The 25,577-nt window shown below is 37.3% G+C and overlaps 1 protein-coding gene across 1 annotated transcript in view; it reads left to right on the forward strand.

Annotated features, from left to right (window-relative positions):
• The window catches only part of LIPI (lipase I), a 53,951-nt gene that overhangs the window by 26,835 nt on the left and 1,539 nt on the right, over positions 1-25,577 (forward strand). Inside the window, exons 5-9 of the mRNA XM_082692027.1 lie at positions 732-821; positions 2,451-2,618; positions 4,310-4,399; positions 11,929-12,040; positions 19,057-19,233. Of these exons, the coding sequence (XP_082548153.1) occupies positions 732-821; positions 2,451-2,618; positions 4,310-4,399; positions 11,929-12,040; positions 19,057-19,233 (637 nt within the window). The remainder of the gene's footprint in view (positions 1-731; positions 822-2,450; positions 2,619-4,309; positions 4,400-11,928; positions 12,041-19,056; positions 19,234-25,577) is intronic.

Here is a 25,577-nt window from a genome sequence, read left to right on the forward strand (position 1 = left end):
TGAAGCAGCTTATGTAGTTTTTTCTAGTTAGTGAATCTAGTACCAAGTCTTAGGCCTTTTCCAGAGGGTAAGCAAATGATCCCACTTGCCTAAAAGGTCCTATATGACTTGATTTCCTCCAGTGCTCCCTCTTACACCAAATGCTCTGGCTAACCTGGCTTCTTTGAGTACTTTACGGAGGCTCATATAATTTCCTGCTTGTCTCACTGTCTCACTCACATCCTCCATGTCACTGTGTGACTCGACTGCCTTAGCAGGAGATTCCCTAACCAAACTACTTAAAAGTGCAACCATCCTACACCCTGACCAGGCACTTAGGGTCCTCTTTGGCCCCTTGTGTCTTCTCTTCAGCACTTACGCTCTGACATACTGTAGCTGCACTTGTTTTTTATGTCTTTCTCCACCAAGATGTAATTTCTACTACAGAAAGAAGTTTTTCTCTGTTTTACTTTCTTTCTTATATATGTGTGGCTCATGGAACTGCAATGGACCCATAGTAAATTGGTGACTGGTAAATATGTTAAATTAATGACATACAATTTTCATGAGGAATTAACGTGAGGCATTAATACCAGAAAAATGCATCTTTTTAAAAAAAATGGCCTCTGTTTTATTTTCAATTCAAATTTTAGGAGTCACTTTCAGTGGAATTTATAGGAGATTTTATTGTGTAAAAGTGTTGTTGGCCTGATTATATTCACTTTGTGATTTCTGAGTATTTTTCTTTCTAGGTTTAGGCATTAAAGAGCCTGTGGGACATATAGATTTTTATCCAAATGGAGGAAAAACACAACCTGGCTGTCCTACGTCCATTTTATCAGGTATACCAATGAATGAATTACATTATCATTTGAATGAATTACGTATGATTCAAATGATGAAAGAAAATCAAATTTACTTTTTTCCTTTTTAACCTGTGGGGAAGATTTTGATCACCCTTGCTCATGATTCGGGGGAGTAATTGGCAAAAAAATGGTTGAATTGGATTTTTCTCAGTTCATAAAGTTTAGCAGTCGGTATCCCATCTGGTCATGGTGGGATTCATTGCATTAACTTCAACAGCTTTATTTCATGATTTTAAACATTCGAAGTAGTAAGTTGAAGGAGACACCGATGGCCTGGGTGTCATGTAACATGAGTTTGGTATCAGGATTTTTTTTTTTATAAAGATGTTTTGTTTTGTTTTGTTTGACAGACAGAGATCTCAAGCAGGCAGAGAGGCAGACAGAGAGAGAGAGGAGGAGGCAGGCTCCCTGCTGAGCAGAGAGCCCGATGTGGGGCTCAATCCCAGGACCCTGGGATCATGACCTGAGCCGAAGGCAGCGGCTTAACCCACTGAGCCACCCAGGCGCCCCTGGTATCAGGATTTAATCTTTACCATCATTCCGATACCATACTAGCACAGATTCATAGTCTCTTGCACACGGTTCTTTTTTTTTTTAATTTTTAATTTTTTATAAACATATATTTTTATCCCCAGGGGTACAGGTCTGTGAATTTCCAGGTTCACACACTTCACAGCACTCACCATAGCACATACCCTCCCCAATGTCCATAACCCCAATCTCCTCTTCCAACCCCCCTCCTCCCAGCAACCCTCAGTTTGTTTTGTGAGATTAAGAGTTACTTACGGTTTGTCTTTTTTTGTTTTTGTTTGTTTGTTTGTTTTTTAAGATTTATTTATTTGACAGAGAGAGAGAGATCACAAGTAGGCAGAGGGGCAAGCAGAGAGAGAGGAGGGGGCAGGCCCCCTGCGGAGCAGAGAGCCCGATGCGGGGCTGGATCCCAGGACTCTGAGATCGTGATCTGAGTTGAAGGCAGCGGCTTAACCCACTGAGCCACACAGGCGCCCTGTTGCACTCAGTTCTTAAATAAGAAGCTGAGCAGCTGCTCCAGGTGTGGAATTTGGCTCACTTCAGACATAGGAAGCAATGTTTTGATGTCTACAATGACAATTTGTCAAGTAACACACAGCGAAAGGCCACTGCGGCTAGAGAAGTTTGGTCAAATGTTGTAAAGATGTGAGCCATTGGAGAAAGAAATAGGCATGATAAAGCTTTAATGTTACCTGGTTTCCTGGTTCTCTCTGACACTGAGTAGAAATGTTAGTAGTGTGAGGTTAGAAGGGAAAGATGTGCACAGAGTTACTAACTATGGCAGCACCGTGTTTATGGAGTTTGTCAAATTATTGAAATTGAACATTTTTTTCCTGTGGTAATTAGTACTTCAGAAAAATTTCTTATAAATCTCATGTAAAAGCTTACTAAATTTATATTTTCAGTGTCACTACTTATTTAATCGCTTGAGATAAAACTGTACATTGTAGTCAACACTTTTAATACTCACAAATATGTAGTATTGAGTAGAATGTAACCTTTAATTTTTCTCTAGTTTACTTGAACTTGGTTTAATACATCTGTCCTTCCTCTGCTTGATTTTTAACACTTAAGGAATTCAGTATATTAAATGCGACCACCAGAGAGCAGTTTACTTGTTCATGGCCTCTTTGGAAACAAAGTGCAATTTTGTTTCATTTCCTTGTCTTTCGTATGAAGATTTCAAAGATGGTTTATGTGTAGACTGTGACTACAACAAGGGCAAATCGTGTCCTAGGTTAGGTAAGTAAGACTTATAATTACTCTAAGTTTCAATGGAAAATGAATCACATAATTGTTAGTAGTTTTGCCTGAAGCTTCCATATTTACTTGTGAACATGTTAGCATTTTATGGAAAAATTACCTGTGGAACAACCAGAGAAAACAGTTTATTTCCTACTAAATATTTTTAAGGTGTTTAGTGAAGAGAATTTAATCAACGGCTCAGGGGAATTTAAGCAACTGTGCTCAATGTAGTGTGTAAATTTGGTGGTCCATAATGATTCTTGCTCTTGCTTTGTAAAGGAATCTCACTATCATTCACCTGTATTTCCACTGAAGAAAGAGACTGCATTTTTTTTTTTTCTTGAGACTTGTGCATTTTTTAGTGGCACTGAGGGTTTTTATTTTTATGGTAAGTCTTAGGAGCAAGTGGAGAGGTGTAAACCATAGTTAGCTTTTCATTTGCTATTAGCAAGTAGGCATGAATCATATATGGTTCACACCTTCCAAATCGATAAATCTTGGCAAGAGTGGTTACGTATTGCAACTTTCGGTAACGACAGCCTGGCGGTGGGAAATTATAGCGGAAAAAAGAATCTACATAAAAATAGAACGGTAGAGCTGAAAGAGTCTCAGAAGCTGTTTTTTGCTCAGGATTTTCTGAAGAGATCACCAGACCCCACGCTTGTCATGAACATGGAACATCTTATCAGTGTCGTGATCAGGATCTGCTAGAAATGTTTCCAAAGCCAAAGGGGCTCAATGAAATGGGAAGCAATAACAGTGGCTGAATTAAACAGCTTTCTGCAGTTTTCTTGGGCTGGAGATTTATACTAAGGCACATAGAGAATTGCTAAGAGAGGCAGGCAATCTGCAGGCTTTGCCAGACCTATTTTCTCATAGACCCCTTCTGTCCAGAAGACGTCTTGTAGGATTCCTTTTTTTTCTCCAGACCTCATGTTGGGGATTGCTTTTCTGGTCTCATTGCTTTTCCATAAAAGTGAAAAAACTGTGACCCAGTGGGAACAGAAGGATTATGTAAGGACACAAGTGATAAATAGAGTTAGACTCCTTAATTCTCAATTCAGTGTTCTTTCTATTACATTCAGATTTCAAGTTCGGTGGTAGCGATGTGGGAACAGACAAGTACATAAAGTAGGAAGCATTTTAAATATATGTGTTTGTGTGGTAATATTTCAAATGTACTAATAACATAGGTATCTGGAATATAGTGTATATAGATGTTATCTATACAACACACTTACTTATGTTACACATGCATCATACATCTATGAATGTGTATACGTAGGAGAACTGGGAATTGTACTCATGGAACTAAATTTTGTGTTTGTTTTATCTAATCATTTTATTCTGCTGAATTTACTAAAAGGAGGTACATGTAAAATTCTGAATTTATGAAAAATAGTAAAAAATAGTAAAAACTGCTACAAATGGATTGTAGCCGTATGGAGTCCGCACAGCTCTGATAAGCTAAGGGAGGGCATTTGTTTGTGAATCTTGAATTTGATTTATAATGTAATTAAAATGAATAGACTATAAAATTATTTGGAAAGTGGTTTTAAGTTATAAAAATCATAAATTATTATTATAATTATTATTATAACACATTGATTCTTTAGTTGCTTTAGTGATTTGAAAGCTTTGTGTGCTGTTTGATGGAAATCTGGTTTCTAATGTTTCTCAAATCTTAGGTTATCAAGCCGAGCTATGGAAAGATGCTTTAAACACAAGAAAAGAGACCATTGTGTTTTTGGATACTAGTGGCAAGAGTCCATTCTGTTGTAAGTTAATATTTTCAACAAGTGAATAAATGATTGCTTTTATATACTAATTTATATTTCCTCCAAAATGTTCTTCCAACCCACTTAAATTCCATCATGTAATTTCAAGGAACTCTGAAATTTATTAGAATCCAATTCAAATAAGGACTTGATTTTTTTAGTTTGTTTAATTGTTCATCTCTTGAAGGGTATCAGGGATATTTTTAGTTTTTGGCTGCTACGAATAAAGCTCCTATGAATATTTATATATAGGTTTTTATGTGAATTTACATTTTTATTTCTCCTTTATGAAGGCCTAGGAATGCAACTGCTGGGTCAGAAGCTAATTAGCCTTATAAGAATGACAAAGTGTGGGGCACCTGGGTGGCTCAATGGGTTAAAGCCTCTGCCTTCAGCTCAGGTCATGATCCCAGGGTCCTGGGATCGAGTCCCACATCAGGCTCTCTGCTCAGCACGGGGCCTGCTTCCTCCTCTCTCTCTTCATGCCTCTCTGCCTACTTATGATCTCTGTCTGTCAAATAAATAAATAAGTTATCTGCTCCCAAAATACATTGATGAGACAGGCATAGGATACTAGACATTCCTGTTCAAAAGGGGGGAAAAAATGAAAGGAAATGGAGGCAATAGTCTGAAGCAATTTTAAAGTCCAATGAGGCAAATCCCATTTGGTTTCAAGGGTTGGGAATAATTCCCTGTGATTTATTTCCCCTGGGATCGGCTCTGTGGGCTCATGACTCCATGTTTTAGCTTCTTAGAGTCATCTTTTTTCTTCTTTCTTTCTTCTTTTTTATTTTACTTTATTTTATTTATTTAATTTTTTTTTTTTTTTTTTTGTATCAATGGTAACTTATGCTTACAGCTGAATAGTTTTAACAGTCTGTTCCTTGCCTGAAAAATTTTGGAGGTCCAACAGCATTCTTTCATTTTGTACCCTGTCTCCTTCAGTCTAAGCTGGCATGGTTTATGCTACTACAACATTGTCAGAAACCTTGTAGATGTCCATATATATCAGAGATTCATTCTGTTAAAAGAGAGGTACTTCCAAATATCTTTTGTAGATAATCCTATCTCTATTTTGGCTTTCTGCTGAGATGGTTGAGGGAATCTAAGAACCAAATACTTAATCTTTCCAAAGAGCCTTTTGTGTTACTGACTACTGACTTTTTGATCATTCTAAGCCAAAGTGTTGTCTAGCCATACTCTTGGATTTTTCTCTAGAGCGTGGTTTCCTGATGATGAATCTTAGTGTCAGTATCTTTCCCAAACCTGATAAGATAAGGATTTTTCAAATCATTCTGTCCACATTGGTTTTCCTGTGACACTTTTATCTCAATTTACATTTTTCCTCTCCCAGTTTCACCGTAAACACCAATAAGAAACAAGGCCAGATTTATTTACAACTTTTGCTTTCCATATAATTTCAAACATAATTTTGTTAGGCTTTCTGTGACTATTTGGCAAGTATTCTTTTTTCTACCAGTTTCCAATAACTTGTCCCTTCCTTCTGAGGCCTCACCAGCAGGGGTGTTACCATCTGCATTTCCACTAACAATGTGTTCAAGGTAATCTAGCTATTTTTTTTTTTTTATCATGCTTCTCAAAGTTCTTTAAGCTTCTGTTCATTGCCGATTTTAAAAAGCCTCTTTCTTATTTTAGGTATTTGTTACAAGAGCTTCCCATTCTTCACATTAAAATATGGATTCATTTTCTGTCACTAACATAACAAATTACCACAAATTTACTGGCTTAAAAAAGCACAAATCTATTATCTTTCTAGTCCTGTTGAGGTCAGAAGACTGACACAGGTGTCACTGCAAAAATTGGGGTGTCAGCAGGACTGCATTTCAGGAGGCTTCAGGGGACAACCTGTTTCCTTGAGTTTTTGCACTTCCGGTGGCTGGCTGCGTTCCTTGGTTCATTGCCTCTTCTTCCCCAGTGGTGGCTTGAGTCTTCCCTCATACCCACTGCATCTCTTCAACCCTTTTTGCTTCACATCTCTCTTTAAGATTCTCTTCTGTCTTCCTCTTCTGCTTTTAAGACGTTGTGATTACAGGCTGTGATTGTGATTTTGATTGTGATTTTACAGGCTGTGATTGTGATTTTAAGGCGTTGTGACTACACTGCTCCCACTTGGATAAATCAGATAATCTTCCCATTTCAAGGGCAGCTGATTAGCAATTTTAATTCTATTTGAGATCTTAATTATGCTTTGCTATTTAAGGTAACATATTCGCAGGTTCTAGAGATTAGGACGTGGATCTATTTGGAGAGGTCTACCACCATGACAATAAGCACATAGGATTTTTCACAGTTTCCCGATATCAACATTTTCTGTGAAGTGTGAGAACTTGACTTGCATTTTGGTTTCTTTACATTCTCCACTTTAAAAACTCATTGTCTTGAGTAGCAGATTGTGTGATAATTTTGGTCTCAATCATCAAGTATATAAAATGCACAAGGAAAAGGGTAATCTATTGATTGTATGCAGCTGTCTTCCCTTCCCATTTTTACCTCTTTGTTTTTGATGCATTAAGATGACTTCAATTCGTTTCTGTTTGAAGAAATCCCTTCTTACAATATTTAAGGGATTGAGTCTGCTAATAAGAAATTCCTTAAGTGTTTCTTTGTCTTAGTGTGCCTTTATTCCTCCTTTATTCTCAATGGATAGTTTTGCTGGATATGAGGTTCAGAGCTGAGCTCTTTCTTTTGGCCTTTGAAAAAGGTGCCACATAATGTGTGAAAAATGCTAGTCTCCATTATTTCAGATTAAAAAAAAAAATTCAGGGTGCCTGCGTGGCTAGTGGATTAAAACCTCTGCCTTTGGCTCAGGTCGTGATCTCAGGGTCCTGGGATCGAGCCCCACATCAGGCTCTCTGCTCAGCGGGGAGCCTGCTTCCCCCTCTCTCTCTCTGCCTGCTTCTCTGCCTGCTGGTGATCTCTGTCTGTCAAATAAATAAATAAAATCTTAAAAAAAATTCCATCGTGACTCAAATTGGTGTTCTCCTATAGATAATGCATCATGTGTCTTGGGCTGCTTTCAATTTTTTTCTTTGTTTTTTTGTTTTCTGACATTTAATGATGATACGACTGGGTAAGATTTGTTCAGGTTTATCGTATTTCAGGTTCACTCAGCTTCTTGAATCTGCATATTTGTTTTCTTCACCAAATTTAGAAAATCCCTGGCCATTGTTTCTTTGAATACTCTTTGGTGCCGCTTTCTTTTCTCTCTTTCTGACATGGTAACACAGATACTGTATCTTTGTTGTGGCCGCATAGCTATCCGAGGCCCCTGTTTTTCCCTCAGTCTCTTTTCTTTCTGTTGCTGCGATTGGCTGGCCAGTTGATCTGTGTTCACGTTCGCTGATTTCTTTCCTCCATCATCCACCTGCAGTGGATGAAGAGCTGACATTCTTTCCTCCATCATCATGCACATGCAGTGAGTTTTATATATATTACCATAGCTTTGGCATATGTAGTTTCTACTTTGTTTTCCTTTACGGCTCCCATTTTTTAAAAAATATTTTATTTATTTATTTGACAGAGAGAGAGATCACAAGTAGGCAGAGAGGCAGGCGGGGGGGGGGGGAGCGGGCTCCTTGCCGAGCAGAGAGCCCAATGCCGGGCTCTGTCCTGGGACCCAGAGATCATGACCTGAGCCAAAGGCAGAGGCTTAACCCACTGAGCCACCCAGGCGCCCGAACAGCTCCCATTTCTTTGCTCATATCTTTCTATTCATTTTTTCAAGAGGCTCTAACTGACTTTGAAGCATTTTGGGGATGGCTTCTTTGAAATCCTTGTCAGATAATCCCAGCATCCGATTCATCTCAATATTGGTATCATTTCATTGTCCCTTCTCACCAAAGTTGTAGTTGTCTTTGTTCTCGGTATAATGGGCAATTTTCAGTCACATCCTGGACCTTTTGTTTATTATGTTGGAATCTGAGTCCTATTTAAATCTTTTGTTTCTAAGCAGGCAGCAACTTTGTTTAGATTTTAGCTTTATGTAGTCTGAGGCTGTGGTTTCTTAGATGTATAAGAGTTCAAGACGATTTATGCATAAAATTGCATTTTGACTCCCAATGTTATCTGATTCTATCACAGCAACAATTTATCTCATAGAGACTTTGAACCTGTGTTTTCTTTTCTGCCTTGAATATTATGTTCTATAGCATTTTATTTCACATGTTACTTAACAATCAGTATTTTTTTTTTTTTTTATTTACTTGAGAGAGAGAGAGTGAGAAGGTGAGAGAGGAGAAGGTCAGAGAGAGAAGCAGACTCCCCATGGAGCTGGGAGTCCGATGCGGGACTCGATCCCGGGACTCCAGGATCATGACCTGAGCCGAAGGCAGTCGTCCAACCAACTGAGCCACCCAGGCGTCCCAACAATCAGTATTTTTTAGGAATGTTATCATTACAACAAATCCTCACCCTATTTGCCAATTTTAGTTTTCTACCTTTTTTTTTTTATTTTATTTTTTTTTAAGATTTTATTTATTTATTTGACAGAGAGAGAAATCACAAGTAGGCAGAGAGTCAGGCAGAGAGAGAGAGAGAAGCAGGCTCCCGCTGAGCAAAGAGCCCGATGCGGGGCTTGATCCCAGGACACTGAGATCATGACCTGAGCCGAAGGCAGCGGCTTAATCCACTGAGCCACCCAGGCGCCCCTCTACCTTTTTTTTCTAAGATTTTATTTATTTATTTGACAGACAGAGATCACAGGTAGGCAGAAAGGCAGGCAGAGAGAGAGGAAGGGAAGCAGGCTCCCTGCTGAGCAGAGAGCCCGATGTAGGGCTCTATCCCTGGGATCCTGACCTGAGCCGAAGACAGAGGCTTTAACCCACTGGCCACCCAGGCGCCCCAGTTTTCTACCTTTTTTCTTGTTATCTTTTCCCTCCACCACTTTTTCCTTCTGAGTCTAATCCCGGTCTTACTAAAATACACTCTTAGTGACTTTTTACTCTTTCGGTTTGTTTATTTCCTTGAAAATGACCTTATCTTTTCCTTACTCTGGAATGCAAATTTAATTCAAGATAGAATTCTACATTGAGAGTATTTTCACTCAGCACTTTGAAGATATTAATTTTCTTTTCAGATAAATTTTCTTCATTTATTGTCAGTGTAATTGTATCCGGCAGATACTCTATAGTTTTCTTCTGGTTTAATTAATTAATTAATTAATTAATCTATTTATTTTTGATTTATTATTATCATTTTCTAGTCTCAGTGGTCATTTTAAGTCTCTTAAAAATTAAAGAAACATATTTGTGCTATTTCAAAATAAAGACTCATGTATTCTTTTAATATATAAAAAACTCAGTAGTCAGCTCTTCAAAATTCTTTCTTCAGAGCAAGTTGGATTTTGCTTTTTCCAGAATTTATGTAGCATAGTCTTGGAGCATTTTTAATATAATTTGGAGGGGCTGGGGAGTCTTCACCAAGTGATGAGTGCTAATTTAAATTCCTTATTACCAGGGCACCTGGATGGCTCAGTTGGTTAAGCATAAGACTCTTGAGTTCCTCTCAGGTCATGATGTCAGGATTCTGAGATCGAGCCCCGTGTCCGGCTCCATGCTCAGGGCAGAGTCTGCTTATCTCTCTCTCTCTCTATGTCTCTCTCAAATAAAGAAATAAATAAAATCTTATTAAAAAATTCCATGTTACCTGGAGTTTTATTTAGTCTTGGTAAAATTTTCCCCCCATCTAAGACTCATAGACAGCCAGTAGGAAGAATTTTCCAAGTTCCTCTTTAAATGGCAAAGCAGAGAATTAAGGTCTCTGGCTCTGAGCAGGGACTTTCATTTCAGCTCTGTCACTTGGCATCAGGTCTCCTGTGCGTGGAAGCTGACATTGCAGCCGCAGCCTCCCTACATCCTGTTCTCAAGTCCTGAAGGTATCCAGAGCTGTAGTCCGTCTTAAGTTTTGCCTTTACTTCCTCCGCATTTCTGCTTCCTGATATTTTTCCTTACCTTCATCTGAGCTTGGTTGTGTATTTGATTTAGGGATTGTACACTCTTCATTTCCATGTACTTGTAGCGAGAGGTGGGGTTATTCTGTAACATCTCAACGTGCCATGATACCAGAAGTTACCTGAGAAAGTCTGAGCACCTGCTTTATTGGGTGAGGTGGAGCAAAGTATTTTGTCTAAAGCTGAGCAGTCGCTTCCAGTAAGAAGTGGTCTTCAACTGTCTTGTGCTAGAAATTGATGAGGTCCGGTGATAAATACACTTCCTTATTGGAGGTAGTACTCAGCATCAGGAATAAAACAAGAAGTTAACTACTCTTGCCTGGTTAGTAGCAGCATTTAACAGCTAGCATGCATGATTTTCGTACGTGTATTTTCACGGGAAAATTTCATAGTCCTTGTTCTGTTTTTTGTACATTTTTTTTCTAAGATGGTCTACCTCTCTTATGGAAGGTATGATGGAGAGGGACTGCGCATTCTAGTCCTTAAGTTACAGTATCACAACAAGATTGGGATAGAACTAGAAGAATGGGTATCACCTTACACCGGATTGTAGCAAAATGTGGTCCACTTAGCTGTTCTTGGGACTGGGGGCTGGGCATCTAAGTAATAATGGCAATAATGGCATCTTACTTGAAGTATGGGAAGAAGAGTGGATATTGATGTTAAGTGGTAAAAGGGGTAGACTTAGTGAGCACTTAAAAATAGCTCTTTGTTGTGAATTTAAATCCTCCCTTTTCCTCGGTATTTCCCCTCCAGATGTATCAACATCTTCCCATCATAGAAATGAAAGTATCTTAAACTTGCAAACTCAGCTAATCTTCTAGCTCTTGTTTGAAGGTGGAAGTAGTGGGATCTTGAAGCAGTTCTGGGCTGTAATTTTTAGGTTGGTGTTTCTGGCAGAGCCTTAATCTCTGGCCCTCAGTAATTATTTGAACTATGTATTTCCTAATAAATTCTTCTTGTGCTAAACAAACAAACAAACCTCCCAGGGAGTCAGAACTTTCTGTGTGGCTCAGACAATACTGAATATAGGGGTAAGTTCAGTATCCTTACTTCTGGAAGATTTACTCATCAATTTTAAGCTGGGGCATTTTGAAGAAGAACTAGACATACTTAATTTTAAAGTCATTCCTAAACAGCCAGTGAAACTGGGGGTTGTATTTGTCAAGCAATTTTACCTAAGACTGTTCATCAGATAATTAAGGAACATTGTCATGTTTACTTTGGTTGTGCTATTGAAAAAGAAAAAGTGCTTCATTGACCTAAATTCTGAATTTTCTTGGTGCAGACCAGTTAGTATTCTCTAATTATTTGGCCAGCTTTTCACCATACCTATGACTGTCTGGCAGGCTTTTTCATTCCTCATTTTAAAGTCTAGTTAAAAATTGCCAGAAAATAAAATGTATTACCCATGTACTAAATGAGTGGCTCTCAATATTATGTGCATATATAATATGTGCCTACACTGCATACATATATACATATAGGTGTATCTGCATAGACACCAAAAATAAGGAAAAAAGTAATAATGTGAATTGCATTCTGTATTTTTGTGTTATAGCCTATTATTTTGTTCTCACTGTGACTCTTCTGGCTGAAACTATAGAGGATGGCTGTTTTAGATTTAAATTATTAAACCACCTTGGAAAGGTTAAAGAGCCAGAGATCTATGAGTAAGTATAATTTGGTATTTTTTTTCTTTGATCAATTAAATGTTTTGTTTTCTTAAGCATCTGCTTTGGAATATGATGCAAAGGGTATAAATTTTCAATCCATTGAGCCTTAAAATGTTCAATATTAAAAGAATCTCAGGTGTGTATTTTAATACATTCATTCTGTGGTAGAAGATGCTGAATACGAAGTTGACTAACTTGTTTATGTCATACACACCCAGGAACTACAAACAATAGGGGAAACATTTTTTTCCCTCTCATTCTCTCATTCCAGTGTTCTTCTCAAATTACCTTGCCTTCTAATTCTCTCTGGTTTTCAGGCAACACTGTGTTCACAGTGGTGTGAATAAATGTCTGGTAACTTCTGTCGGTAGAGTGAACCAGTTTCAGCATTTCTGAGAACCACTCCCAGTCACAAATCCCACAAATAATAGAAGAGGGTTTTGTTTTTACTTAATCTTCTATTTAACTCTTTGTGTATATGTGTATATGTAGGTATATATTCATATTTTTAAAAAAGATTTTATTTATTTGACAGACAGAGATCACAAGTAGGCAGAGAGGCAGGCATAGGGGGGGGGGGGAGCAGTGGCTCCCCACTGAGCAGAAAGCCAGATGTGAGGCTCTGTCCCAGGACCCTGGGATCATGACCTGAGCCGAAAGCAGAGGCTTTAACCCACTGAGCCACCCAGGTGTCCCTATATACATATTTTTAAAGTTATCTAGTCATCTCAAAGAATGTTCTCAGCTTGAGTTTGTTGAATGCATATTTGTGTATTTAATAATTACTCAAACTAAGAAATTCATTATTTCCTGTTAAACAAAAGAACGATATGAAGGTGTGTGCTACTATTAAAACTGTAGTTTCTTACCTGCTGTGCTAGACTTCTAGAAATCTATTAAATAACCTAACTTTTCAAAAGGCTCACTGGTACCATGATGAAATAAAAGATACATTTTATTTTGTTGTGCCTGGATTTAGAACAGTTTGGTTTAAGTTTAGTCTTATTCCTGATGACATCTTTAATATTTCCAGAAACATAGTTGATATGTCCAGCGTTTGCTGTTGTCATTGTCTTGGTAGTTACAGTACCTGAATTGATGAAATCTGAAGTGTGCTGGGCTTCAGACCTGCATACGTCATGATGTCCAAACTTAATCAACCATTAAAGCGAACCAGGGAAAAATCTCTGCACACTTATATATTTGCACATTAGCATTGCAAACAATGGAAGTGATATTTGTAATTTTAACCTTTGTTTAAAATCTAAAATGATACTACAGTGTAAAAAGTATCCATAACTCATAATAAATGAAGTTTGTTTTGAACTTCAATCTTTAAAACCTTGAAATTCACAAAGAAAAATAATAGTAAAAGAAGTATATTATGATAAAATATCAAGAACCTATGTACTGAAGTAACATAAAGACTACTTCATCATGGGATACTAAGACCATTCTTGGAAATAATATTTTGAGTTAAAAGTCAGGGAAAATTTTTTAAACATCGAGCTGAACATATTTTTAATATTAGATCCTTAAAACTTTAATTTTCTTAAAACGATTAATGACATTGCACAGATAATTTAGTAGTTGGATCAGACTGGTGATGAGTGAACATCAGTTTTTTTTTCCCCTTTCTTCAACTTCCTCTCAGTCACCCAAAGAAGAATATTAAATAAATCAAATTAGGATTTCAGATTCTTCAAATTCTTCATTTACATCAAGGGCCATCTTTTTTTTTTTAAAGATTTTGTTTATTTCTTTGACAATGAGAGAGGAACACAAGCAGGGGTGTGGGAGAGGGAGAAGCAGGCTCCCCATGGAGCAGGGAGCCCAATGTGGTACTTGATCCCAGGACCTTGGGCTCATGACCTGAGCCGAAGGCAGATGCTTAACAACTGAGCCACCCAGGCACCCCATGGCCCATCATTTATTAAGAGAAACTTAAGTTCTTGCCACTTCATTTTGAGCACTGATAGTGTTATAATAATAGTTTATAGTTTATTGCTTTAAATCACTTAAAATAGTGTATATATGTGCATATATATAAGACATATGTGTATGATCCTTTATTTGTGTTTATGAGACCCATGCTTTCTTGGTTTTTGAATCCACCTCTTTAGCACCAATGGACTGTATATAGGCATTTCACCAAATAATGGGTATTCAAGATAAAATCGTACTATTATTGTTTCAAGGAAGCCACAGAATACTGGAGGAGACTAATGCGAGTTGGTAGCTCTGAGTAATAAGTTCTGTAGTAGCAGAGTACTTACGTGCTATGGGTGTACAGAGAAAGAAGCAAGGGAGCATTTGAAGGGGAGAGACTGCAGTCCAGGAGTGGAGAGAGAGTGCTTTCAAAGGCACGGAATCAGGAAAGAACCAGAGTTCAGTAACAGCACAAAGACTTACGGTCCTAGAGAAGCTATTGCCAGCTTGTTCAGAAGGCAATGAAGTTGTGATTCTTGATTTCCTTTACAAAGGAAATGTCTGTGCAGAACACCATGAAATATTGATGCATTTTATTCACATACTTGCCTTAGTGCATTTTTCATGAAGGAATATAAACATGGATGACATACTCATGGTAAATATGTCCATTTAAGCCTGGCCATAGGCTTTCTTGTTTATCTATTAATAACGCTTTGCTAATAGCTTTGGTCATGCTTTGGGATTTGAACTGTTTCAGAAACCAAGGAAGTCAGAAACTTTTAAATGATCTTTTGTTTCCCTTTTCAAAATTGAAAGGGACTGTTTGTTCACTGTAGAAAGTGTGTCATACAGTAAAAAAGGAGAAGCATATATAATTATATCATTCAGGGATGTTCACATTTACTAATTGTCTACATCTTTGTCTCCTCCTCTTCTTCTATCTCTTCATTTCCTTCCTCTTTCTTTTTGTACATACCCCTGTGCATTATTTTTTTCACTTAGCAAAATTAAGATCTTATCCTGATTTTTATACCAAATGCTACAGTGTAATCATTTTTTATGCCACTAAAAATTACCCACACATTACAATATGATGCCAGATATATTAATACATCAATGTAGGAGTCTAAACAGGAGGTATCAATTCTGGACATTCTAGTTAGAATGATTCCCTCAGAAGATGAGTAATGGAGATACGAGAGTGACACAAGTCCAGAGAGGTGGCTGTTGTAATAATTTCTGTGAGAGATGATGGAGGCCTGGACTGAATCTGTAGAAATTATCTATCTATTTATTTTTTACAGTTTAGAATAGGTGAGTTTTTATGATTAATTAAATATGTGAAAGTGAAGAAAAGAAACAAGTTTTGAGGCAAACATTTAAGTTATGGTGCCATTTACTGAGCTAGGTCATGGAGAGGAACCAGTTTAATCATCCAATATCAGATCTTGAAAGCTTCTATAGGCCAGTAACTGTGCTAGAAATTAAGGATACAGTTCTGGACAGATTAGAGTGCTATCGTTATATAATTTCTGTCCATTGTAGCTGATAGACTTTACAAATACATAATACAAGTAAAATTATAATGTTCATCATTCCTCTATTCAAATAATTTTTAATGTGTATCTCCATTGAGCTAGGGACTGTGCAAAGTGCTGAGAATACTATGATGAGAAAAATAGACATGGTCCTACCCTCATTAAAGTTACAGGTTAATTAAGGATATAACAGTAATAAAAAATAAATAAAAATGTATAAACAAAATATGAAGCATGTCTTGAAGCAAACTGTAGTGTGCATGGAAACATGAAATAGGGGATAGTGAGGTCACTAAAAGTTTCTCTAAGGACATGTCGTATTAGTTGAGACCTAAATGATGAGCGGAAATTCGTATGTTTTGCTATATTCCGGGCAGAAGGGTCAACAAATGCATAGGTCCTGAAGTAGGAGGGAACGTAGCCCATTTTAAGAACTGAAGGAATTTTATAATGTCTTAGAATGGAGGCAGGGAAAGCAAGAGAGATGTGAGTTAGAAAACCCCTCAATTTTGTAAGAGCTAGACCTTACAGGACATTTCTAGGATTCTATTTTCCTCCCTGGGAAAATGAAAACCACTGAAGAGTTTTAGTTGGGGGCAGTCTGGTTGCAGCCAGGACTGGATCTTTATTTTGGAAAAACAATTCGATCACAGTGGGTTGATGATGGAAAAGAGAGGTTGTTTTTGCAAGAATATAGGCGAGGAACAGTGGTATCCTGTGTGCTTGCAGTGGAGATGGAAACTGAGGGTGGATTCATAGCAGACTCAGGATATTTCATAGGTATAATCAGTAGGAATTTATGATAGATAGGAAGTAAGGGTTAAAAGAGGGGATATGAAGAGTGAATCTTCATCGTCTGGCTTGGGTAATTGGTGGTGGCACCATTGAAAATGATAAAGAAATTTGTAAGCTGTCGGGTTTTTGTCCCCCCCACCTTATATTTATTTATTTATCAGAGAGAGAGGGAAAGCACAAGCAGGGAGAGCAGCAGGGGGAGGGAGAAGCAGGCTCCTCACTGAGCAGGGAGGTCAATATGGGACTCGATCCCAGGACCCTGGGATTGTCACCTGAGCCAGAGGCAGACATTTAATCGACTGAGCCACCAAGGCATCCCAAAGCTGTCGGGTTTGGTTTTGTTTTATTTCTTGGTGGGGAGGGTTGTTGGGGAAGATGTCATTTAGATTTGAACCTACTGAGCTGCAGACATCCTTGAGATGTCCCAGTAGACATGGTGAATAACAGTACATGCGCATGTCTGGATCTCAGCAGACAGAGTTCAGCTAGAGGCAGAGATTTGGTGGTCCTGAGCAAACAGTTGGTATTCGAAATCGTTAAAGTGGGTGTGAAATTGTAGGGAAAGTTCACACATTCCCATCTGGACGCGTTGACTTGGAAGTGTCACTGAGAAATCCAGATAAGGCCGTGGATAGAAATTAGAGAATCACTGATGTTCTATTCCGTGAAAGAGGAGGTAATAACAGTGCCTGCAGGGAGCAGAGATGGGCTTTGAGGAGTGTGATGACAACTTTTTTTGGGGCCTAGTTGTTCTGAAGAATCAAGAGGAGGAAAAGATGGGGATAAACGTAAGATGGCACAAGAACTGGACACATTCTTCATGTGTTCTACATGTGGTTGTTGCCTTTGTTCAACAAATCATTGTTGCCTTAAAGGAGGAAATTAATACAACAGGTTGTTTTTGTTTTTTTTTTTTTGAAGATTTATTTATTTGAGAGAGAGAGAAGGACAGAATACGAGCAGGGGGAGGGGCAAAGGGAGAGGGAGAGGAGAGAATCTCGGCAGACTCCATGCTGAGTGTGGAGCCCCATGTAGGGCTTGATCCTGTGACCCTGAGATCATGACCTGAACTGAAATCAAGAGTCAAAGGCATAACTGACTGAACCACCAGGTGTCCCAGTACAATCGGTTTTTCTTTTTTTAATTTCTTTCTCTCCTCTTCCTTTTTCTTCTCTTCTGTCTTCTTCCCTTGCTTCCCCCTTCCTCTCACTCTCCCTCCTTTTCTTTCTTCCTCCTCTACTTCCGCTTCTCCTCCTCCATTTCCTTCTTCTTTGGCGTTCTCTTTTTAGTTAAGCAGATCCATACTGATCTAACTGACTCCAGGCAATGCTCCTGGCACACAAAGATGAGCGATTTCAGTAGAATGTTGAAGAATGTTGACATGACTGTGTTTGCATTCTAGCTTTGCAGTCACTAGCTTAGGAAAGGCTCTTGTATGCTCTGATACTTAGTTTTCTCATCTGTTATGGCAATACGAATAGTACCTAATAAAGGGAGTTGTTAAGATAAGGTCAAGTATGTCAAACTTTATTACTGTTCTGGGTGCACTGTAAATGCTCAGAAAAATATACTTACTTAATTCTACCTTTATGTTTTTCCTTTTGAATCTGAGGCTTTTATAATTATTCCTTTAATGCACAAATACTTGGTAAAATGGCACAAAAGAATGAAAAATTGTTATTTGAGTATCCAGCCCACTCAGGGAACTATGATAGTTGTTGAGGTGTCTAAAAAAAGAAGCATAAGGGAACTTCTTTAATCTTAAATGTACAATCTAGACACCAAGTCAGAAAGATAAGATGTCCCATTGTTTTCTCAGACAGTATCCCCAAATAATTTTGTATGGAGGTGTGTATATTTTTATTTTATTTTGTTTTAACTTATTTTAAATTAGTTTTTTAAATGTTTATTTTATTTAAATTCAATTAATTAATTAGATTAATTAATCAGTGTATGACGAGTTTCAGAGGTAGAGTCCAGTGATTCATCAGTTGCATATAACACCCAGTGCTCATTATATCACATGCCCTCCTGCATGCCCATCACCCAGTTACCCCCTCCTCCTACCACACACCCTGAGAAACCCTCAGTTTGTTTCCAGTAGTTAAGAGTCTCTATGGTTTATCTCCCTCTATGATTTTGTCTTATTTTATTTTCCCCTCCTTTCCCCTATGATCCCTTGTTTTGTTTCTTAAATTCCATATATGAGTGAAATCATATGATAATTGTCTTTCTGTGATAGACTTATTTCACTTAGCATAGTACCCTCTATTCTATCTGTGTCATTGCAAAAGGTGAGATTTAATTTTTTTAATGGCTGAGTAATATTCTGGGTTTTTTTGTGTGTATATATACACACGTATATATATCTATATACATATATATCTATATATATATTATATATAGATATATATAATATCACATCTTTATCCATTCATCTGTTGATGAATCTGTCAACATCTGTTGACATCTGGGCTTTTTCCATAGTTTGGCTATTGTGGACATTGCTGCTATAAACATTGGCGTGCAGGTGCCTTTCGGATCACTATGTTTGTATCTTTTAGGTAAATACCTAGTAGTGAGATTGCTGGGTCATATTTTAAATTATTTTATCAAATACTTTAACAAATACTGTTTGGCCTTTTTCCTTTAAATTATTCTTTCTATCTTGCATTGTTAACGTGACATTGACTTTAGAGTTAAATTATATTTTATTGATATGCTGAACATATTAAATTCTCTCTTTAGGGAGAGAACATCATCTAATCAACTCCAAGAAGTCAAGATTCTTGCTCGATTTTTAAATGATGTTGTAAATATTTCAAGCATGAGTTTGACATACTTTCCGAGCACAAATTTGCAATGGCTCCCAGGCGGCTACAACATCCAGCGCATCATGTTACAATCACTTACGTATCCAGAAAGGTAAGAAAACTAGATTTTGATTTCTTTGTATAATCTTTTCTTTTTTTTAAAGATTTTATTTATGTGACACAGAGAGGGAGGTCACAAGTAGGCAGAGAGGCAGGCATAGAGAGAGGGAAGCAAGGCTCCCTGCTGAGCAGAGAGCCCGATGTGGAGCTTGATCCCAAGACCCTGAGATCATGATCTGAGCCCAAGGTAGAGACTTTAACCCACTGAGCCATCCAGGTGCCCCTCATTGTATAATTTTTAAGCTTGAAAATATTGGTATGCTAGTATGCTAAGAAATGTTTTAAAAGTTTATATATTCAAACATCTGTTTATTGTGTATTTCAGGTTATATTTCACATAAATATTAGAATATCTAAATTAGATGTATTAGAATATCTAAAAGGTGCAAAATGCACTTTTTTAAAGGTGAAAATTAGTTTGAATGAAACTTAGTTTGGTAACACATTACCTAAGCCAAGGAAAAACACTATCATTGCACTAGACACAATAAAAATGAAAAAAAAAAAAAGAGACAGATGTCTTCCTCAGAAGTTGATCGATAATTTCTTATGTATACATATATATTTACAGAGTGGTTGAGATTCCTTCTGTACAATTTTTGCATGGGGCTCAATGGCTAAAACTGTATAAAGAGGCATATGTCATAGAAGATAGAAGTCATCATGACTTTCAATGATTTTTTTTCTTTCTCTTAAATTTATTTTTATTTGGAAAGAGGAAAAAAGTCTATTTTCATCTGTTGTATCTAAGATTCTATATATCACTGGAAATTCAACCCTAGGAGTATATTGGCAGAAGTAAAGCTCTAGCATATATACGACAACATGAGGAAAATCTGACTCTGTACCTTAATTTTACGATCCGATGTCTTGGTTTGACTGTTATGTCACAGATATCTCCACTTCACATCATAACTTGATTTTTTTTTTGAAGATGATAGTATCCAGCAGTATTTATATGTCTATTTAATATGTTTTTCTTAGTTCCGCGTTCTCATAACTGAAGAGGTTTTCCTACTATCCTTGTCCCCACGATAGTGATGTATGTGTTCACTATGGCAGAATTCATATTCCCACACAAAAACCTCTGTGAAAGCACTAAGAACCACTAAGACCTCTTTAATGAGTTGGTCATCTGTCTATTTGGATATGGGACATGTGATTTGTTCCAATCACGAGAGTCAACTGAGAGCCAATAGCCACGGGTTTGTGGATTGCTAGAAATCGCTGTTTTTTGGTTTACCGCAGAGCTTTCTTTTTATTTCTCTTTATGTTTCTGTATTTATATATTTGATTCCTTAATTACCTTTCTATGAATGTTGCCCATACTAAATAAGAATTTTTGGAGAATAAAATTAATAAATGATAAGAATATGCATTTAGATGAGATCTCTATCAAAAGAGGAGAATTGGCGGGGGGGGGGGGCATCTAGGTAGTGCAGTCACTAAGCGTCTGCATTTTGCTCAGGTCATGATCCCAGGGTCCTGGAATTGAGCCCTACATCAGTCTCGCTGCTCAGCAGGGGAGCCTGCTTCTCCCTCTCCCTCTGTCCCTGCTCATGTTCTCTCTCTCTCACTCACTCTCTCAAGTAAATAAGTAAAATCTTAAAAAAGAAGAAGAAGATGATGATAATGGCTCCTGGCTTAGCTTCATTCAGAGGACCAAGTGCATTTCTGTGCTAGCTCTTGGCTTTGCCATTCACATTGCTTTATCCTCAGTCTTTATAATACCAACTTGGCTGCTGCTTGATTCCAAACTCACATCCCATGAGGATGGGTGGGAAAAGAGTTTTTATAGTCTCTTTGCACGTCACTGACTTTGACTGGGCAAGTACATACCTTTGAGCCTCACTCTGTGGTCAGGGAAGTAGATTCTTCTGATTGGCCAGGGAAGTAAATCCTTTGATTTATGCTTACTTACTCTGTGACAAGAAGGAATCAAATTCAATCCTACGGAGAGGAGGATGAAGAATGTTGAAAGTAGTATTACCCGAGAAGATAATATGACCTCTATGGTGAAAAAAATAACAGGACACTACAGAAAGGCTGAAAATATTTTGATAAAACAGGCAAACATTAATTAAAAGTGGATTGGCTTGTAACTTATCTTACTGTAGTTTTTTTATTGATTTAACAACAACAACAAAAAAAACTCAATATAATTTTGATTGGCTGATGCAGTTAACCTGTGAATGAAAGCAATAAATGAATAGGTAAACTGAGTCACTCAAATTCAGATTTTTCAAGATCTGAATACTTCAAACGATTTGGGGGTAAGTTAGGTTTTTGAAGTGGTTATATTTATTGTTCTGGATAGCCATAATGTAATATTTAGCCTAATAAGACAACTTGAGATTGAACAATGTAGTAACTCCTCAAATAATTTACTCCAATATATCATGGAGGGTTGATGTATAACTTTAGACACGTTTTCCTTTTTCAAATTAGTTAAATATTTGAATCAATGATTTTATAGCTTTGTCCTGAATGCCTTACTTACTTCCTATTAACTTCCCTAGTTATTTAGCGTTGCATTTAGTTGAATAGTTTCAACATTTCATAAGCCGTTTTCAAGATGAATAATACTGGTTAAGTGTGTTAAGATTTACCACATCCCAGACACTGCTTTTGCAACCTTTGCAACACCTCTCTGAGCTAAGTTTTTTCTTCTTTTTATTAGTGAGGGAACAGAAACTGAGAGGTTGCTCAGCTGAGAAGTGCCTTGCAGTGATTTGAAGGCAGATTTTTCTTGGTTTTTGATGTTGTTGTTTTCTTTTCTTCTATTGCTGTTATTTTGATAGGAATAAACATTTTTTTCACTAATTAATATAGTGATTTATTCCCATTGTGGAGTATTTGGAAAGTTTAATTCAAATGTAATGCTACAAGCAGGAGCTATCACTGTTAATATTTTGTCAGGCTTACTTATCATCACACATGTGACAAGTGAATCGTGAATCTAATTATTTACATTAAATGACAAGCCAGGTTTCTGTTTGAGCTGCGGGCATCACTGTTCGCATAGATAATGAGGTGAACGTAATGTACTTGGAGCTGTGCAATACCGTGGACCTGATTAGAAGCATTTTTTTCTTCCAAAATATAAATTAATGGCAGCCATTATATTCTGTCTTTTGTGGGATATTCAGATCAGCCTTTCCTTTATTGTTAGGCGTTTTGGTGCTTTTTCTTCCCCCCAATGCGAGCTTATCATGAATATTGACTCTCGATGCATAGAAAACCATTGGCAGGTAAACAGTTTCCTTGTACTATATTTATAGAAGGAACATTAAGGAGGAGGAATATTTTCAAATCTTCTACCCCAGCACACAGTGTTCACACTTTGATATAGGTTGGTGGTGAGTCTACAGACAGTGGTTGCTTTCTCCTTTTTAAGTCCCTTATTACAAGGGGAAAGGAAAGGGGAAAAAAGCAGACAGATGTGTCCACCATTATATGTGACTCCCTGTCTTCTTAATCATTTTTGTATAGACAGCTCTTGTACCCAGTTTACTCAATGGTTAATAGGTTAAAAAATAGGGTAAAGTAATTGGAATATACTATAGAGGAAAAATAAGCATGCATGTAATTTCCATTTTTATGTAAAATCTTAACAGTGGGTAAGCAATGAAAATTTACTAAATTTATAAAATTTAGATGCAGTTGTTTCTACTCAGGGCAGGGGGTGGGGAACCAAAAATACATTTTGTGGGTGGTTAGAAAACTCAACATTCCCTCCTGGCTGGGGATGCTAACAGATGCTTGGATGAAATGTATGCTTTAAGTTTAATTACCTAGATAATTACCGTAACCGTTTAGCTGCTTTTCCTATTTAGATCTGTCTGCACAGATAATGTGCAATTAATGAGAATTAGCACTGCCAAATTATTGGGAATGTGAGTTTTAAAAATGTGGTGCCTTATGGTCCAGATAAGCTGTGTACGCACTCAACCAGTAATGATCTCTGTATAATAAACTCTGATGCTACAGCACAATTCCCCTTCAGGGCATTTCCAGTAGAGCGGGGCCTTTGAACTTAGGGACTGAGAGGAATATGTATTCACAGTGCAGGAGACCTGGGATAATTTCCTGAGAGAAGTTGGACTAAAGCTACTTTTTGAAACTTGAGTGAATGGTAAAATGTATTCTTTTTGGTATGTGGTTCTATGAATTTGTATACATTCATGGAGTCATGGAATGACCATCACGTTCAAGATACAGGACATTTCCATCAATGACAAAAACTGTCTTTAGCTAACCCCCTTCTTTTCTTTCTTTCTTTTTTTTTTTTTTAAGATTTTATTTATTTAACAGAGAAAAATCACAAGTAGGCAGAGAGGCAGGCAGAGGAGAGAGAGGGGGAAGCAGGCTCTCCGCTGAGCAGAGAGCTCAATGCGGGACTCAGTCCCAGGACCTTGAGATCACGACCTGAGCCAAAGGCAGAGGCTTAAACCACTGAGCCACCCCAGGCACCCATAACCCTGTTCCTGGTCCCTGGCAACCACTGTCTCTAGTTTTGCCTTTTTCAGAACATTAGGTAAAAAGGAATCATGATAGCATGTGCCTTTTTGAGTGTGGCTTTTTCCACTTAGCTTTGTACATTCAAACTTTATGCATTTTGTTGCTTATACCAATGGAATGCTATTGATGAATAGTATTCCATTGTATGTATATACCAAAGTTCGTTTATCCACTCGCCAGTTTGAAGACATATGGTTTGTTCACAGTTTTTGATAGCTATCTATGGATAAAGCCAGCATAAATATTTGCGTGTAGGTTTTCATGTGAACATAAGTTTTCATTTCTCTTGGATAAATACCTAGAAGTGAAATAGCTGGGTCATACTGTAAGTGTATGTTTAACTTCAGAGGAAACTGCCAGACTGTTTTCCAAAGTGACTGTACATTTTGCATTCCCACTGGTGCTTAGCAGAGTTCCATTGCTTCTTCCGCATCATCAAGGACTGCGCCTTCCCCAATGTTTTTCTTGTTTGGTTTTTATTTTCCCCAAACTAATAGGTGTTTAAACATTGTGCTTTTATTTTTTTTTTCTTTTATTTCTTTTGTTTATTTTTTAAAGATTTTTATTTATTTATCTAACAGACAGAGATCACAAATAGGCAGAGTAGCAGGCAGAGGGAAAGGGAGAAGCAGGCTCTCCACTGAGCATGGAGCCCTATGTGGGGCTCGATCCCAGGACCTTGGGATCATGACCTGAGCCGAGGGCAGTCCCTTAACCAACTGAGCTACCCAGGAACCCTTAAGTAATTTTTAAAAGCAGTATTATAAGCTTGGATGTGGTGATATATTGTACAAAAGCCCTGGGGAGTTTTTTCAAATAGGTTTATATGTGTCTTATTATTTGGAATAATTCATGGATTAAAACAAAATAAATGAATTATGTTTGAATTTTGGAGTGTCTTCTCAAAATTCTCCAAAAGAGAAACCTCCACAGGTTTCTCTTATTATTTTAGATACTTTATCAAAGTAATGTATTCATTTCACTGGTTTGTGTAAGTGGAGCATCAGAAATGCAATATTCTGTGCCCTTTTGAAATTAAAAAAAAATAATAATCTTTGCGTGGTAGTTGAACATGAAAACACAAGTATTCTTTTAAATTATACTTTATAAAAATTTTTATGGGTTTTTGAGAAGGAACTATGGAATAACATAACATAGAATGATGTCAGACTTAGAGTCATGGCAGAGGAAGTAGATAGGTTTTTCTCAATGTAAAAATCAAGAAAGTTAATTTTTCTCACACATTTTGGTGAAAGTGAACTTTGGGTAGGCATTGTAAACCTGCCTAAACTGTCTTGTAATGTGTGTAAAGACTTTGTAAAATGTGGAATATTTAATTCAAAAATATGCATTTGTTATATTACTGATTGAACATATCTTAATGGAAATGGGGTTGTGAGCTTTTCTTGCAGAAAAAAATAAAATCGTACTCACCTTGATGTTACATTGTAAATATGTGAATACGATGATTAAAGCTGAGGTAACCTTGTAAGAAGTCTAATGACACACTTGTCCTACTGTGACAACTGAAAAATGAGGCAAATCAGGGAGATCCAGAACACTGCAGGCACATCAGTGATTAAGGGATATAGCAGGATAGATGAAGAATTGACATAAGTATATATACATTTGTTTGGAAAAGTGGTGAAGTCATTGCCACACTTCTTAATAATGAAGGGAGGTTGATGATCTTTGAGAACAACAAAAAGCTACTTTTGCTGACACCTAAAACTCTTACAAGATTGAAGTATTACCATTTTACACTTATTGTTACAGTATTAAAATTCAAACTTCAAGATGCCTTAATCTTTTTTA

This window comes from Mustela nivalis (assembly GCF_964662115.1).
Source record: "Mustela nivalis genome assembly, chromosome: 1".
NCBI lineage: Eukaryota > Metazoa > Chordata > Mammalia > Carnivora > Mustelidae > Mustela > Mustela nivalis.